At 38.4% G+C, this 18,654-nt stretch overlaps 1 protein-coding gene across 3 annotated transcripts; it reads left to right on the forward strand.

Moving 5' to 3' along the window:
• The first annotated feature begins 2,657 nt into the window (after positions 1-2,657).
• Positions 2,658-18,607, forward strand: LOC149025018 (E3 ubiquitin-protein ligase At1g63170-like). Of its 3 annotated transcripts, none has more exons than XM_089145212.1 (5): positions 2,658-2,886; positions 4,152-4,804; positions 16,345-16,488; positions 16,585-16,879; positions 17,857-18,607. In XM_089145212.1, the coding sequence occupies exons 2-5, from the start codon at positions 4,152-4,154 to the stop codon at positions 18,100-18,102; spliced, it is 1,338 nt and encodes a 445-aa protein (XP_089001338.1). In that variant the 5' UTR covers positions 2,658-2,886; the 3' UTR covers positions 18,103-18,607. The 3 variants fall into 3 exon arrangements, with proteins under 3 accessions (XP_089001338.1, XP_089001336.1, XP_089001337.1); XM_089145210.1 differs by having other exon boundaries at positions 3,882-4,804; positions 17,857-18,604; XM_089145211.1 differs by having other exon boundaries at positions 4,012-4,804; positions 17,857-18,604.
• Positions 18,608-18,654: the final 47 nt, after the last annotated feature.

Below are 18,654 nucleotides of genomic sequence, written 5' to 3' on the forward strand. Positions count from 1 at the left end.
TACGTTTACTAACGAATGCTAATCCACGGAACAAACCACACGTGCATATGCACGGTGTCTTAAGTATATATATATAAAAATATATATATATATATATATATATATATATATATATTATATATATATATATATATATATATATATATATAGATAAAAGAGGGGTATGATAAGTGATTCTTCAATTTGAATACCATTCTATTATTATCAGTGATTTAGATGCATTACTCGACTTAAAATGGCTTGGAAAATGAGAGAAAGGTATATCTGACCAACAGTAACGAAACAAAATAGACCTAAAAACCCACGTATGATTTTTTGTTTTAAGTTTTTTGAAAACATCATTAACTGAATTAACGTATTATTATTTATTTTTTCAATAAGTTGTCTACCTTGGCCTCGAGTGTTTGTCTTAGGCTGATGAAGCAATAACCATCACTAGTCATTAATTTCAACCGTTCTAGTGAGAGGATTTATTTAAACGATTATATTTAATTTTAAAAATAAATTTTCAAGACATCCTAGATATATATAAGCACCTTAAAACTATATCAAATTAACTATGTACCTCATTAGTACATTTCGTTAACAAATTCTGTTAAGTTATGGTCAGGTAATTTAATAATTCGTAAATTGTCCTTCATCTCTTACAATTTTACAATGTTGTCCTTAATCCCGTGTGACTTTATGATGTTGTTCTTAATAAAATAGCTTTCTAAATTTTATCTTCTTTCTTCCTTCATGTGTTCCTTTAAATACAGGACTAAAGAAGTGCAAGAGTCTCTGCATGGGATTGTAAAACTAGTGATCCGCTTTGCTTTTTCAGTAGAATAATTTATCTTCTACGTGGTTTTTTTTGTTTTAACAATCAAATTCATCATCATCATATTTATGAGTTGCATCACCTTTTGTATGGAAACAAGTTTTGGTTCTGAGCAATATGCAAAAGTTAGAGCATGAGTTAAAAGAAATTTGATCACATCGCATTCGAACTAACAAGACAATCACATTAAACTTCTTTTTGGATAAATGGAATTGTTTTAGCAATTGAGGATCAAAAAAAACAAAAAACAAAAAAGGAATTTGGTCAAACAATCTTAATCGAAAAGGTCATCAGACCCTCCTAGCCAAGATACCTACCGAAGAGCTTGCTTGCCTTGGGATGCAATTGAAAGTACATACATCAAAGTAGGATACAAGGTGATTAATATTCTCTATTTTGAAGTAATTGATCTCAATGAAGCCATTGATGATAAGCTTGTAAGTTTTTGTGATTGATGTAGTGAAGGAGCTCATACTTTTCAGCCCACTCCTTGAGTTAGGCCCTGAAATTAATGCTACCCTGTGTTAGAATCAGAAATGCTTACCTGTAAGTCCCATCATAGACACTTAATTTTATTATAGTGTCCCAAGGCCTAGCCAGATTGGGACACACAGACCACGGCCGCAGCCAACTCAGCCCAGCTCGGCGCATGCGTGTGATCCATATTTAACTCTCTACCGGCATACAACTCACTTAGGAACAATCAATTTATATATAATCAATATTATCATTAACTCCATTTGATGTGGGACTAAACAGATAGGGTAAATTAGATTACCTTATATATGCCAAATTACCAAAATGTTTGGATTGGAATCTTTACATCCAGAAGAATCCTATAGAGTAATAATCAAACAAGAGTCTTAAACCAAAATTAAGGATATAGAGTTTTAATGTTTTTGAGACTTATTTAAATAACATATTATATTATATTATTTGATTTTTAAAACCAAAATCCAACACCTTGAGAGCTATCCAATTTATCAATCATATCTCCTACAGGGCGAAAATATATCAAAGGCCTATCGTTAGGCAATTGCAATTAAGTATTGATGTAAGCAAGTTAAATATTTCAAAGACCAAGAATAACTTTAAATGAAAACTCTACGCTCAACTCATTTATTTGTCTCTCTTTATTGTCCGCAACTTCTTCCTCTCCAATCATAAATCATCGTGAAGTTTGGGAAATATGGTTCATGAATAATATATTTGAATTTAGAATGTGAGAGTAGTATTGAAAATTGATAAATAATATAAGACAATAATAACGGTAAATTGAGTAACTCAAGAGGGGTGAGACTAAAAAAATTCTCTTGTTTTTATATAACATCCCTAGTGGATATCTTTATAATTATATGTTAGGACTTCGCCTCAGACCCTATAAGGGGATTAGGATTCTTAACTTCATACTATAAAAACTATGAGTCATTGGTGTGCCTCATTTTTGTTTTATTTCATATATTTCTTAATATAAGTTTTTTTTTTTAAGTTTTTGAAAAGTTCACCCATGCCAGCTTTGACTTATTTTCGGTGGATAACTATTACACATAATTTAAATATAGTGCGAGGCTTTGCCCGTGACCCAAGAGAATTTGAACTCTAACCTCCTACTTGGAAGTGTTGGTTTCTTACCGACCAAGCCACTTATGTTTATTAATATAGGTTTTATTCCATAAAAGGGGGGGGAAAAAAAGGGGAAAAAAAAACCCATACTCTGGTCTAACAACAGTATACGTATTTTCATAATTTAAGATAATGTCATGAGATGTACCATATTCTTTGTATCATCTTTTTAAATCGATAAAAAAAAAAAAGAAGATGGGAAATGGAAGACAAAACAAATTGGGAAGTCTTTATCGGTTTCTTGTCTGTCCTCTCTCGCCCCTTTGTGTTTCACACTCACATTAACATTTCAAGACGACTCAGTGAAGTAATGGAAGATGAGAAGAGCTGAGGCTAATCCTGAAACTAGGATGGTGAGCAGCAAAAAGGGTGGAAAGGAAGAAAAATTGTGGAACTTAAAAGGGCTTCTCTCATTATTTCTTCTATCCCTTTAATGGCGGCTGGTTAGTACAACTGCTACTTTTTAGCATCTTATCATTTTTCTCCTGTTTCTCATTTGCATTTCATTTATGTTTCTCCATCAACCATCGGATTCAAGACCATCTTTTTCATATGGGTTTCTCTATTTGTTTTTCTTCTTTTTTTTATCACTAAATAAATGGGCTGTGTATTTGTTGCTTGCATCGTCAAGTTTTTGGTTGAATTTGGTGGTCGAATCGGTTGATTTTCTCGAGTGTCCGATCGATTATCTTTTCAAGCTCCTGCGATTTTGGGGGGCTTTTCTTTGATCCTTGGTTTGTCGTTCACTAGCTTGAATATGGTCTGAATTTCATTTGTTTGGGTCACCTGGGCAGTGATTCTTTTTTTGTGGGTCGGTCTTGCGTGGAGATCTGTGGTCGTTTCTGTACTATGTTCATGTTTACAGTCTGGATTTCATTGAATTTGTGGGGTTGTTGATCAACTTGTGGTCCCTTTTATGTCGGAGTGGCCTCTTAGATTCATTTCCTTTTGCTAGTCTGCACTGTGTAGTTCTTATCTACCTCTTTTGAAGCCTTGATTTATAAATTTTCCGTTGGGTGGTATCCGGTACTTCTTGAGTGTGAATACCTTACTACTGTTACGGTGAACTGGTAGTATCATAATCTACTTATAGATTGGGATCATTCAATTCAGAATCCCCTTTTGAATTCTCGTAGCTTCTGTACGAGTAAGCTGATCTTTTACAAAGGTTTACCTAGATCCTTGATTCATAATAGTCTGGTTAACAGAATTTAGGAGTAGAGTTACAGGATGAAGTTATGTTGATTGTCTATTCCTAGTTTAACAATGAATAGAAAGGAATAGTCTTTGGTGAAGAAGATTGCACCCAGATGCCGTGACGGGCTTGTTGAAACCGTTTTGTTTCCAATAATCATGTATTGTTTGAGGTCTATTTTATTATCAACGGTTGTTAAAAAAATTTCCTGAGTAATTTATTCTACTTTCTGTTTCTTTCAAGGGTTTTTCAATGTCTAAGGAGAGCCTGATCTTGGCTATTTCTTGAGGAAAAGGAAACGTATGATCTTGTTGAAGCTTGCATCTAACAGTGAAAAAATGTTTGCTGGACAAATTTTTTGGCCGAAATGCAGGTTATTCAGTACGCGACATGAACTTATGTCACAACTTTGAAATTAGGTCAAGTAAAGCAGTGTGGAAGAGCTCTAGAAAGACAGAAATCTATGACTAACGTTCTATGCTTTGTTTAATTCCAATTTTCTGGTGGACTTAGATGGCCATTCCCTTGCTGGAGCCATATTGTGAAGGCCAAAGTGACAGATTACCCTTGCTAATGGAGCGTCCAGACCAGAATAACAACGTAGAACATGTTGTAGATATTGGGAAGGATGGTGATGCTTCCTCATCTAGTTCACCCCAAAGCGATCCTTTGCCTTCTCTTGATGTGTTGCACCATGATGACAGACCTTCAACCAGCACAAGTGCCCCCCCTTCTCATGCTTCCTCTTCTTCCTCAAACGGGTCAAACTCTAGGAACTCTTTCATTAGAAGGGGTGATGGGTATGGTCGCCGCCATAGGAGCCCACTGAATTCTGGTTTGTGGATTTCTATTGAGCTAGTAGTCACCATAAGCCAGATTATTGCATCCATTGTTGTTTTATCTTTGTCAAAAGATGAAAAACCACAAGCTCCGTTATTTGAGTGGGTTGTGGGTTACGCATCTGGGTGTGTTGCAACCTTACCCCTTCTCTATTGGCGTTACCGTCATCGCAACAACCAGAGCAATGAACAAGATTCAGCACAAGCACGCCAGGGCTCTCAGAGCAGTGCCCCTTCAGAACCCACTTCTTACACTGCTATATCAGTTACTCATGGCTCAGAAGGTGAAGATCGACGCACCACAGTAACAGCCTCTCAAAATATGAGGTACTACCTTGAAACTTTGAGCGTTTCTTCTCCTTCTCTTGTGCGTTTTTCTTTGCACAATTGGAAACTGTTAGCTTGTTTCTGTTTGCCATCGAGTTATCTGTTCTAATTTGGAAAATTCGGTTCTGTTATAAAGATGTTTGGTCTCCTTTTTGTTATGTAATGGTTATTGTGCTAAGAAGTCAGGTGAATTCTAAGTTTTCCATGGAAGTACTACTCTCTCTTTTCCTTCCCCCCCCCCCCCCTCTTCCCTCCCTCCCTCCCTCCCTCCCTCCATAATAGTAAGATTTTCTGTTGTCAGTGGCTGGATTCCCATGTCTGGAGTCTGACTTGCATAGAACAGCAAAGCATCATAGTGTTATCACAACAAAAAACAAAACTTGTTGTTGCTTTAGATAAAGATATTTTACAATCTGTTTGGGGATGGAAAACAGAATGGAGTGTCATACCATATTGACTTTGACTGTCGCAAGCTTGGGCATCTCTGACTCTGTTGTTTTGGGTCCATAGAGTGATTCAATTATTCTGGTCATGGGATGCTACAGTTAGTTATTATATTATGCTGAGTAGTAAAAAATGTGTGACATTTTTGGAGACAGACTTTTTGTATTCTCAATCAAATTAAAGTTGTTTTTAATGGCTTAGCTTGTGTTTTTGTGACCTGTTACTTTAGTGTTCAATTTGGAAAAGCTTGCACTTTACCAATGAGAATAGTTCCATCTCATAAGCTTTAGGTAAACTCAACTTGGCTGCATAGTTGTCAAAGTGCTAGGTGAACCAAGATTGTGGAGAAGGTTAAAGTACAAGGAGAAACCAATTAGGTGACCAAGGTGCCCAGGTCAACCCAAGTGCCTGGACACGAAGGCAACACCTAGACGACTACTTTTGGCTCCATTGACTACGATTCTGAAGACATCAATTTGTGTCCCCTACAGTATTTATCACTGCAGTCAAGGATAGTTCCAACCTTAATTAGGCAAACGACTCAACTCTTTCACCTTGACGTCCTCTGCTTGTTCCATCTAGATAAATATATCACCAGCTTGACCAGAGTAAGGTCTTAAAATTCCTGGTCTTTAGTAGTTCCATTAGTCCCCTTGAAGTACCTGTGGCATATTAATAGGTTTCTGTACATGTGCCTAGCAATAAGGTTACAATCAGCGTGCTTATGACTAATAATTGTGGGGAATTCAATACTATTAATTATTGGAGATATTAGGAAACAGAAAGTCTTAATAAGTACCTCTTCTCTCTATGTAAACAAAAAGAGACTTTACAAGTTTCTACTCTAAATACTAAAATAAAATATCTTGGAGTTTGTGGTGCGTCTATGGTAGCGTGTAAAAGCCTTATGTAATACCTGGTCGCTTGGGGGGATGGCTAACCATGGATTCCAATGGTACTACCAAGGAACAAATTTCGACCGAAATAGAAATTCCAACCTTGCAAAAGGCCAAAATTTCGGTCGAAACTGGACATTTTTTTTCTTCTAAAAATTGTAACTTCAACTTCGGGCCTCATATGGACTCAAAATGATTTTGATTCTTGCATATTACCTATTTCAAGCATAATAAATACTATAGAACTACTAGTTTACCAAAAAACCCATTGAAAATGTAACATCCAAGTATATATTACATATGAGAGGAAGCGAGAATATTACCAAATACTAATTACAAGTCTACCCTATTCTATGTCTCCCTCTTCCATCTGCACCCCATACAAATGACAATACAAGTCCTATGATGTTTGCCCTATATAGTTGTTGACGTAGTCAGCAACTGCAGCTCTGTACGTGGCCTCATCCACATGCCTAAGATTTCCTGACGGTGGGAAATTGTGAATCTCCAAATAAGGAACTTGCTTAACTGCATATGGAAAGGCTAGTGGTGGTTGTGGTATAGAGTGAAAGATCTGCTCAACAAATGAAGGAACACCTTGGTTGTTAGCATAAGGTCCATATTAACAATAAGGTTCTAGTGACTGACTCTGATAGGTGATAGTGGGAGGGACACCATAAGCTCCATAACCATAAGGCTTCAATAGTGGCTGACCTTGAGTCTAATAGCCAGGAGGGAGACTATATGGTCCATAACCATAAGCTCCATAAGTCGACCCAATAGAACCAATACTCTCCACAACAGTATCAAATGAGGACTCTGTGGTCCTATGCCATCCGGATTCCTGGAGGTGGAGGAATCTCTAGAATCATCAATGCTCATCGATCTCATAGATCCCACCAAGCTCTCAGCATCAATCGGACGGTAGGACCCATATGATGGCGTGTCCTTTGTGCTATAATTGTGTTGTCTCCCCTTCCCCTTCCTTGAATATGTAGAGGAAACATTTGGTCTCGAGATGCAGCTCTAGTATAGTTTGAATCCTATGTCGCGTGGGTAAATTGACTCTTGTCTATGAATCTCGGTGGTCGTCCTCCCCTTGACTCTCACGTACTATTGGTGGTGGTGGTGGTTTGTCCCCCTAAGATCAGCTGAATCTTGATCACAAGGTCCAACACCCTCCTCATCCCCTCCATCATCATCATCATCATCATCATCATCATCATCATCATCATCATCATCATCATCATCATCATCATCATCATCATCATCATCATCACCATCGTCGTCAGAGGCCTGAGTCACATCATCCTCAGTGTCGAACCAGACAATCAAATCCTCACTCTGGGTGGATGCACTAGGGTGTGGCACGAAGGGACGGGCGGGCGCTGCATGTGCACTCCCCTCCTGGGCCATGAAGTCCTCCACATCAACCCCCATCTTCTCTACAATCTGTCTACTAGGATGACCTCCCTCCTTAGTCCATATCCAGCAATGGTTCTCCACTGTCCCTGATCCAATCAACTACTGGGTTATCATCATCATCCATCTCAAATATGTTGGCCAACTCGATATTGTTACTCTCTCTATCCATCCCTTGTCTAATATGATCCTCCCTTAGTCTCATATTATAGTGTATGTAGATAAGGTCCTCTAGACGCTTTGCATCCAATCGGTTGCGCCTCTTTAAGTGAATGAGGCTGAAGGTGCTCCAATTTCGCTCACAACTAGTGGCAAAACATGTTTGGGAGAGCACTTTGCTTGCAATGGCACTCAAGTGGGGTAAGTCACGCCCATATTGCAACCACCACTCAGCTGCAACAAACATATACTCCAAGTCATTTCAATATTTAAATAACTAAATTAAATATAGAATATAATAATTAAATATATAATGAAATAAATGAATGAACTTACCCCCAGGGACGGATTCCCATCCCGATATAGACACAGAACTACCGAAGCTCAAAGTGGAATCCCTAAATGCCTTTATCTAATATATAAAGAGAAAAAACAATAACTAATTACTAGTTTAGTGACTTAGTATAAAATTGTGAATTGTGAATATCAAATGATTCAAATCACTATCTCACCATAAGGATGATCTTGTTTAGATGGATCCAATTCCAACTTCTCCACTACAGTTTGGACGGCATCCATCAAATCTTACCCCATCCCAGGATTGTCCTTGTAATGGTACTTGGGATTTAAATAGTATGTTGTGTAAGAAAAAATGTCATAAAAGGGAATAGTTAATGCTTAATAGTGTGATAACATAATAAAAATTAAATTGAATACCAGACTTAACAACTCACCAACCTTATGCAATGGATGCTGCAACATAGACTGCCATCTAATTTGGATGATTTCGAGGACTTTCTTGTTGCCGTGTGGGTGGACTGAGCAACTTGCTGCTTCATCCTCTCTACGGCAACAAATATATGTGGTAGAGTAGGTCTTCTCTGTTGATCTACCATCCTCAACACATGCACCACAGGCTCAAGCATCTTCTCCACTATCTTCACATTATGCCAGAAAGTCTCATCGAGTATGGTCAACTGTGCTCTCCTTCCTCCCACGGATGAAGAACCCTCCCAGCTAAACCACTGCTTTGATGCAAACATGCTCCTAAGGCTAGTCTTCTTACTCTCAAAGCTCTACAGTGCTATCCAATTAGTAACAAATATGGTTATGCTTGGCCTCACTAAGTCACCCAGACACTTGTCCCTCATCATCTTTAATGCGTATGTGTGGTTATAGATGAAGGTGCTAACTTGTTGGGCTTGCTTCACGGTCTTCTTCACAAGCTTGACCTTTCCGATGTCCTTCAGCATTAAGTCAATGCAATAAGCAGCACATGGAGTTCGAAAGAGCTTATATCTGTCCATCCATCAAGGCATCAATACAAAGTCATAAAGGGTACATGTAATGTAAATGTATGTATTTAAAAATGAATTAGTACTATATGTTTTGATACCTGGAGTTCCCCTGCATCTTTAACCCATCTTTCTTGTAGTTGGAGCCATTATCAATCACAATTTGGATCACATTTTCCACTCCAACCTCCTTCGCCACTTGCTTTAATAATTTATAAATATATTTTGCATCCTTATTATCACCGAATGCATCTACTGACTTGAGGAACACTGTCCTCCCATCACAATTCAACATGAAATTGATGATGGATTGTCTAATAGGACCAGTCCAGCCATCAGTAATCACAGTCACTCCATAATGAGCCCACATGGGCTTTGATTCATTAGTATACTCATTTAAGTTCTAATACTTAGGCAAATAGACATTATATGTCTCATATGGAGTGGGTCCCTGTACACCACTCCTAGCCTTGCCCATCTCCTCAATTATATCCCTATAGTAGGGCCCTTGGATTGTATGTGTTGGAATACTGTGGTAATAAGCTCATTTGAAGAAAGTCATCCCCACTTTTTCCTTCACACTCCCCCATAAGTGCTTCACTTTTTTGCTTTTGCTTAGGCCTCCTAAATAAGGCTGGATCATTGCGAAGAATCTCCAGATCCGGATCTGTAGGACGTGCTAATGAAGCTCAACCCCTTGTAGAGGCCCGTGGGTTAGGAACCTCCTGCCTCACACTCTAACTCCTCCTTATAAGGACTTGGGAGCTCTGCCTGTGCCTCCCATACTTGCTAGCTCTCTAGAGGATCCACATTCCACAACCCATAGACCTCTGTTGCCTCCTCATGTCATCAACCCTCTGTTGTTCCTTACTCATCATCATCACCCTCCTGATCTGTTTGGCCTCTGGATCAGGTTCACATCCATACTCTCCTGGCTCATTTAGACCATAATCCTCGGGATCTAGAAGGTCATCTAAGCATGCATCCTCGAACTCCTCCCTATGTGTTCTCTTCTCTTTCCTCTTTTGCTTTCCCCCACTAATATATGAGGCCATTTCCTTCTTGACCTTTGCGGGCATCTTTTAGTACCCTATTGTATCCCTATTTCCACCAGCTAGATGCACCTTCAATCTAGTGGCCCCACCCCCTCCTATTTGTTTCTTGCAGTAATTACACTCGCTCTTCCTCTTATTAGCTGTCAGTGGCCTCCCGTGTTGCCAAGCTATGTCTGATATCTTTGAAAGAGAGTGTCTGATACAAGAAATGCGTACTAAGCATCTAGAAAAGCTCCACAATATGCTCCAAAAATTACATACATGCTTCTAATAATAACCTCTTATTTAAAAATATATATATATATATATATATATATATATATATATATATAAGTATTTTTTTAATATATAAATAGTTTAAAATATATAAAATACACACTAACTATCTTAAAAGCTCCAAAAATTGCATACATGCTTCCACATATACTCTCCTATTTTTAAATTTAAAACAGAAATTAATTAGTTTTTTTTTAATATTTTTAATTATTTAAATATATATTAAATATAGTAAAAATTCATAATTAACAGAAAAAAAAATTGATTCAACACCATTACAGCAATATAGTGTCTCAACTCTCACATACATTAATTTGAAGCTCATACATCTACTATACATATACATTTTTAGCAATATACATAATTTACAAAATAATTTTTAATAACAGAAAAATAAAAAAATACTAGGAAGAATAAAAAATTAATTTTGACACTACAAATTCATAGATCAACACTCTAAAGTAAACATACTTTAATTTGGAAGCAATCCAAGAATATTTAAGGCACAAACAAAACAAAAATAAAAAAACGAGGAAGTTGGTTACTCACCTTGCAAGATTTGAGAAAATCCACAAATGGAGGAGCAAATCTAGCGTTTGAATGAAATGGAGTTGTAGAAATTAGGTGAAAAGAGGGATGAAATCAAGAGAAATAATAAAAAAAAAGTTGAAAATAGGGTTGAAATCACCCTGGCGATATCGCTCGAAACTGGTTGAAACAGCGATAGGTCGAAAAATGACTCGAAAATGGACTTTTTATAACTTAACATTGTATCATTTCGGGTCGATAGCATATCGATCGAAATATCTTATCGTATCGACCGAAGTATCGGTCGATATGGGACACTTTCTGTTCCTATCCTTGTATTTTGTTTCGTTTTTGAAAAGTGCAGACATTTCGACCGAAATTTCGATAACTTCGGTCGAATTTTGTTCCATAGGTACTACCATTAAGTTGGTGTCCTTTGCACTCATGACCATATCTGTAGTATGTTTTTCAAATTATTATTCTTTTTGATTCAGTAGTGACTCCGCTAGAGTTGTTTTAACACATTGAAGCTGCAGTTGTTGAACAGTCTTGAAGTTGGAGAATGAAACCTCAAATCAAGAGACCACTGTTGGTAGAAAGAAAAAAAGACCGAGCTTTAGGGTCTTGAAACCCAAGAACCCTTTCAAGAATTGATGAAGGAAAATTGATCCCTTCAGTGGCAATTGATCCAGAACTTGAAAACCCAAACAAATCTGATGTGAACAGCTTGTAAACTTACTCCAACGATCTTGAAGAGCTTCCCGAGATCGGTTAGGGCAGAGGGTTTGATGATTTAAACTAATGGGGGATGCGGACTGAAATGGGCATTTCGCATATCCTAACACCCTTTCAAAGGGCTATAGGTATCTCAAGGGAAGGATCCTGACCAGACGGAGGAGTAGGTGGAGATCTAGGCTTTGGTTCTAAAGAGAATTCTTGTAATGCCTAGGGGGCGATGGTAATGATCTCTTTTTGTTGGTTGCGAGTTGTGCAAACATATGTCTTCAAGGGACCGTCACAGGAGGAGCTATTTTTAGAGGTGTGGCAGCTGGTTCCTTTGTATGTGGCTGCTCCCCTTCACTTAGTTCTGCTGGTTCCTCCGTAGATGGTTGCTTCCCTCCACTAATTTGTTATTTTCAAAATAGCATCCACGTTAATGAAATCAGAAACAAGCACATCTTCACCAACAAAAGTACACTTCCCTGAAGAGGTGACAATCTGAAGTAGGATAATGATTTCTGAAAGATGACATCCATTGAAACAGAGAGCTTCTGTGATGGATGATGATAGAAGCGATAGTCAGGAAGGATAACCCACAAAGATATAGTGAAGAGTTTGAGGATCAAGCTTGCCATAAGAGTGACGATTCCTACAGCCAAACACCTTAGGGAGAACCACAAAGGGGTTGGAACCATGAAGGACAGCTCTTGGTGCTGTAAAGTTAACTATGTGGGAAGGCATACTGTTGATAAGATAAGCAGCGGTAAGAATAGCATCACTCTAGTATCCGGGGAGGAGCATGGCAGGCAAAAACATGAGAGCACGGGTAGCTTCTAATAGGTGTTAGTCCTTTCGTGCAGCCAATTCATTCTGGGCAGGGGTATCAACATAATTGGCCTGATAAGAATGCCATTATCAGCTAAGTATGCCTCAAAAACATGCTTTAGATATTCTTTGCCATTGTCACTGCAGAATGCTTTGATCTTGCCATCAAACTAGGTCTGAATCATCTTATGTAACTACTAAAAACACTGAAAATTTTCATTTCTGGTGGCACATCAGGTATGCCCAAGTGGCACAATTATGACAATCTATAAATGCAATAATCACCGATGACCAAAAACAGAGTCTTGACAGGAGCCACTTCTTTTATTAGAAGTGGAATAACTCGAGAGGCCTCAGATAATAACTCGTCCTTCTTACAATGTTCAAGTAAATGCAGAAATAGGGAAGCTAGTGTCTTGACAGGAGGGTGACCAAGTCGCTGATGGAGGAGTTGGATAGTAGATGCAGTCAAATGAATCTGTGGTGCTACCATGTTAGTGGAGATGTTGAGGCAGCAGGAGGCAACATTTGGTCAAGTAAGTTGAGACCATCTACCATTTTGCACCGTACCTTGTCAAATCGTCCTTTCTGTCACCAGTTCCTGCACAACAGGATTGAAAAAAAAAAAAAAAGTGACTTTGTTACTTAAATCCCTAATATGGCTACTAATGGATAATAGGTTAGGAGAAAAAAAGGGAACATGTAAGATGGAAGATAAGGTAAGGGTAGAGAACAAAATGGAACCTTTCCCAGAAATAAAGGAAAAGGATCTGTTTTTCACACAAACTGTATCTTTCCCAGAGAGAGGCATATTTTGATGAAACTGAGTGGAAGAACCTGTCATATGATATGTAGCCCCAGGGTATATAATCCAAGAATTAGATATAATTAGGGCACAGAATTGTGGGGGAGAAATACCCGAGTGAGCCTGATGATTACCAGAGGCAGCAGAGTAAGATGCAGATGAAACGGAAGTAGGTTGGCCAGCTTGTGGTAAATGTCGGAGAGCTAGCAGTTCTTCAGTAAAGAGACTGGAAACAGTGTCAGTAGAGGGAGTAAGATCAACCTCGGTCTTTCTTTTGGCCTGAAAATCTATAGGCTTTCCATGTAAATTCCAACATGTTGGGTTGGTATGCCAGGGTTTACCACAATGTTCACACTTGATAGCATCTTTAGTGGAGGTAGTAGCTTCCGTGCTGGACCCAATCTGAGTCTGAAGGGCTGATCTATCAGGTGAGATGAAGGAATTATAGCTATATGGCGTCTGTGTATAGTGTGGGAAAAGGATCATGGCTGAGAACTTGGAGCTGGATGGGCCTCATAGAGACCAACCAAGAAATCATGCACTCATGTCTCATCTTGGTGTTTATGAGAGGCTGCAATATCATCAATAATGGTTGGCTAAAAAATGCTATAGTGGTATCTTCTACTATAGTGCATTAAGAGTTTTGCAATGTTGAGAGGTTGACATCTCCCTTTGTTTGGTGTCATGAACTTGCTTGTGGAGTTCATAAACCTGAACCCTGTTTCCAACCTTACCATAGGTCATCTTGGCATTAGTCCAAATACTAGCTGCAGTGTCCAACAAGAGAAAAGTTTTATGTAAATTTGGTTTCATAGACTGAATCAAGAAGGCCATCGCTAGAGAATCATGTGAAAGCCATTGATCCTGAAGTGGACCAGGGGTTCTTGGCTTCATAGTGGTTCCTGTAAATGGACTAAATTTCGATCGAATGGTCAAAATATCGACCGAAATGCCTGCATTTTTTCTAATCGAAACGAAACTTCAAATATTTTGTTGAAGTGTTTCATTTCAACCGAAATTTCAACCATTTTGCAAGTTTTGACCTAAATTTCGCAGGTTTTGACCTAAACTTTGCATGTTTCAACACTCTTAACTTGTTTTTCCTTGGTTTTTGTAGATTCCTATCCCATTTTTATCTAATTTCCACAACTCCTTTGCCTTCAAACGCCTATTTTGCTCATCTTTTGTCTCCAAACACCTCTTAAGCCACAACAGTTACGAAGGAAACTCCGGCAGCAATAGAATGTGAAGCATGAGCCAACCGTTCTATCAAACAATTCATGTGTGTTGAGGATTTTATGCCTGTATGCAATACAATTTGTACTTGTTGGAACCAATCATTTTTAGTATACTTGAATGATAAATTTCCAGTTGTTTTTTTGGCAAGATATTAGTTCCATTGTGTTTATTATGCTTTAAATAGTTGGGAGGCAATAAATTAAATGAAATGGAGGTTATATAAGGCCCAAAACCTAGGTTTGAAATTAAAAAAAAAATAAAAAAAAAAATCATTGGTTTGACCGAAATTTCGGTCAAACCCTGGAAATCTCGCATTTTCCCTGGGTCAAAACTTCAGATCGAAATTTGTTCCTTGCTGTAATATGGTTTAGCATTCCTTGGCCAATAATGGTCATATAAGCTGATCTTGACCACATTAGGTAATTTGTTCTATCCAAGAGGAACCAAGGAGCTGGTAGTCATTCTTGCCATCAGAATTTTCAGATGTAGTGTGTACAGACCCTGGTATTTTGTCTGATTCTGATGTAATCTTAAAAGTGGTCTGCAAAGCTACTAACCAGACTTGAAGCACTCAGACCAGTGGTATGTATGGAGCAAATATGCAGTCCAGGAATAGGGTAAAGAGTCCAAACTACAGCCCTGAGGGATGAAAACAGATTGTGTAATGGTCTGACAGAGCAGTATCAGTATTGCAGGCTATAATACAATTTAAAGCATTGAAACAGAAGTGTAAACAAATCTGTCTGACTGAATTGCTTAGCTGTTTGTCTGAGATATTGAATATCTTCCACAGTTGTATGCAAGTATAGATAGGCTTCAGATTATGAGACGTCTCCTGAGGTGTTTGAGGAGAGCAAGTAACAGGGCAGGATCTGACTTACTGCTTTAGTCGAGTTATGAATGGGGAATCTTTTTCCCTCCCCCCCCCCCCCCTCCCTTTCCTTTTTTTGCCCAGAATGAATGGGGAATCAAAAGGCAGCAACTTAATCCGTCAATTTCCCTTGAGTGCTGCACTGTAATTTGAAAGAGAAACAAGGAAGAAGTGATGGGAGAGGGGGGCGTGCGATGAGAAGAGAATATGAGGGCTGCAATGGGAAGAATGTTTGGATCGGAAGGGTTTAATATCTGATACCATGCTGTCTCTTAAGAGACGATGTCTAAGAATGCAATTATATAGAGTTACATCTGAGGTAAGAAGGTATGAATCAAAGAAGGAAGAAAATAGGTTGAGTCCTACACACAAAAAGAAGAAGAAAAAGAGGGGAATTATCCCTAGCACAATCTCGAGGGAGATTTCCTCCCCAAATTGCCCTTTACAAGTTCCTCATAGTCAGGTTTTGGGTTTTCTTCCACATAGAGGATTAGGAACCTCAGATCTGCTACTAAAGCACTAAAGCATAGTTATCAATGTGTTGCTCAGATTGAGAATTGCAACTCACATGGGGAAGTTCAAATCTGGTGAATTGTAATGCCTGAGAAAGCTCCTCAGCCATTGTCTTCACTCAAATTCAAATGTATTTAATATGACTATCATTTCTCACTTCACTTGAATTGACTTATTGTTAGCTTATTGACCAACAGTAGTTGACTCTTTAGATGTTCTCCTTTTTCTAATATTAATCTGAGTATCTGATTGTGTGCCATGTGAAACTTTTTCAGCTGTAGTTGCTTTGCCTCATGTCAGGACTTAGATTTTGTGTTTATTTATATTCTTTAATATATAAATATCCATATTATTTCATATTTTTTTCCTTCTTAAAGTCATAATGGCTCATTCTTTAGTGATAATTTGTTTAAAATGTTTGAGCAATTGGATGTTTGCAAACCTAAACTATGACCACCTGTGATATAATTATGGTGTTCTTTAATGTGGAAGATGGTTTGCACCTGGTAGACTCAATGCACTAGTGGACCACTTCAAGATGGCCTTAGATTGCTTCTTTGCGGTGTGGTTTGTAGTTGGCAATGTTTGGATCTTTGGGGGGCACTCCTCTTCTGCTGATGCTCCCATCTTGTACCGGTAACAGTCTGGCTTCAAAGCACATTATATCCTTTTGCTTGCAACCCTACTTTAAAGTAGTTATCCAAATTAACATGGCTTCTGGCACTCTTGCAGGTTATGTATGGTGTTTCTTACATTTAGCTGTATTGGGTATGCCATGCCTTTCATTCTATGTGCAACGATATGCTGCTGCTTGCCTTGCATAATTTCCATTTTAGGCTTCCGGGAGGATCTGACTCAAACAAGAGGAGCCTCTCCAGATTCCATTAATGCTCTTCCTACCTACAAGTTCAAGTTGAAGAGAAATGGAAATAACAATGACCGTGAAATCAATTCAGTAGGGGTGGGTGATGGTGGGGTCTTGGCTGCTGGAACGGATAAGGAGCGTTCAATCTCAGGTGAAGATGCGGTAAGTTTTCTTTCTTCGCAAGATCCATTATGCTTTAACTTCTTGTAAGTCTATTTAATATCATAGTTTTGACCTTCCACGGCAGATCCAGCAAATTTGCTTATGGACCTTGATTCTCCCAACTGATGAAAAACTTTAAACGGAGATAAGAGGAACCCAAACACACACACACCCCCCCCAAAAAAAAAAAAAAAAAAAAAACTGCTCAACAGATCCCCAAAAGAAAGAAACCCAAAACCTTGGGCTTCAGAGCTTTTCATGCATCAGTCATTAATTGTAGTCTTATGTACTAACCATAGTTTCACATTGTGTTTGTGGTTATGAGTTTCTGCTTCACTAATTTACTTCAAGACAGTTTGATGATTTCTGTTGCAATTTGCAGCTGACAGATTAGTGATTTCACTAACCAGTGGTTCACAATATTTTGATTGTAATCCATTATGGATGCTGACCATGTTACTCCACCAATTTAATTCAGTTTGATCTTGGATCTCAGTAGGATTGGTTGTGCTAGTGCTGTTTTCTTCTAATCCTCCCCAATTTTTTTCTTTTCCTTGTGACTGGAGAGAAAGTAATGGTTTTTACCTTACACACCGCAAATTTGTTGCAGTTGCTGGTGATGGCATTCATCTAGATTCTTAGAAACCTTCTTTTGAAAACTAGCTCTCACTGAATGATTTATTATCAAAAAAGATTTTTGCAGACCTCGAACCTTATTTTTCTCAATAAGTCATTGAACTTTCTCATTCTAGTCTGGTTATGTTCCTCATGATTCAACAGATTTCGTGTAGATCCCATTTAGGATGAGGCAGAGTTAAGTGTCTAAACATTGTTGTCATTTGCTGGCACAATCTGTCCATTATTTAATTTTTAGGCATTAACACACATTTGTTTTGGGGATGAGTTGGGGCTTAAGGTGACATCTTGAAGCAAAAATGATCAGCTTCCCTGATGAACAACGCATTTCACCTGTGCAGGTCTGCTGCATTTGCTTGGCAAAATATGATGACAATGATGAGCTGAGGGAACTGCCGTGTTCACATTTCTTCCACATGGGGTGTGTGGATAAGTGGCTGAAGATTAATGCATCGTGTCCTCTCTGCAAGAGTGAGGTAAATGGGAACAGTGGTGCCTCACCGTCTGCTGCAAACTCCAATCGACGCGAGAGAAGGGTAATCAGTGAGTCATCTGGTGTGCATGCCTATGGGAGAACTGGGTTTTGATTGGACAGCCTCCCAAAAATACAAATTATGTATCTGACTTGTGTTGCTAGCTTGAGTTGTTTATATGCCTGTAGAGGAGTGCCCTTTGATCCAACTGATGCTCAGCTCATTCCGTTGCTGTTGATCTGTGTGTGTGTGAGAGAGAGAGGACTTGTAGCAATTAATAGATCCTGTTCAATGAAATTTTAGTATGTCTTTAGCAGCCTTCTGTGACTGAAAGCTTGGGCAATTCCTTGCATCTTGGATGCTATACCAGCATTTTCTCTCCCCTTACTGTAATGAAAGCTGAAATCTAAAATATAGTGGGACACCAGAGATTTGGAATCATGATTACCATTTTCATGGCTGGCCAAGGAAATCAGAATGTGTTAATTTGAAGATTCATCAATTGGAACAATTGAATAAAGGTGAAAGGGAACTACCTGATAGAGGGCTCACTATGATAATGTTTCTTTTGCTTTTAAGAGGGGGTTAGTCTCTAGTGGAGATCATCTCCATTCATTCACTTACACTCACATGTCTTACATCGAGATCTTTCTCTATTCAGCCTAC

The sequence above is a fragment of the Hakea prostrata genome, chromosome 2 (genome assembly GCF_041222555.1).
Source record: "Hakea prostrata isolate BN-2017 chromosome 2, UWA_Hpros_2, whole genome shotgun sequence".
In the NCBI taxonomy this organism is placed as follows: domain Eukaryota; kingdom Viridiplantae; phylum Streptophyta; class Magnoliopsida; order Proteales; family Proteaceae; genus Hakea; species Hakea prostrata.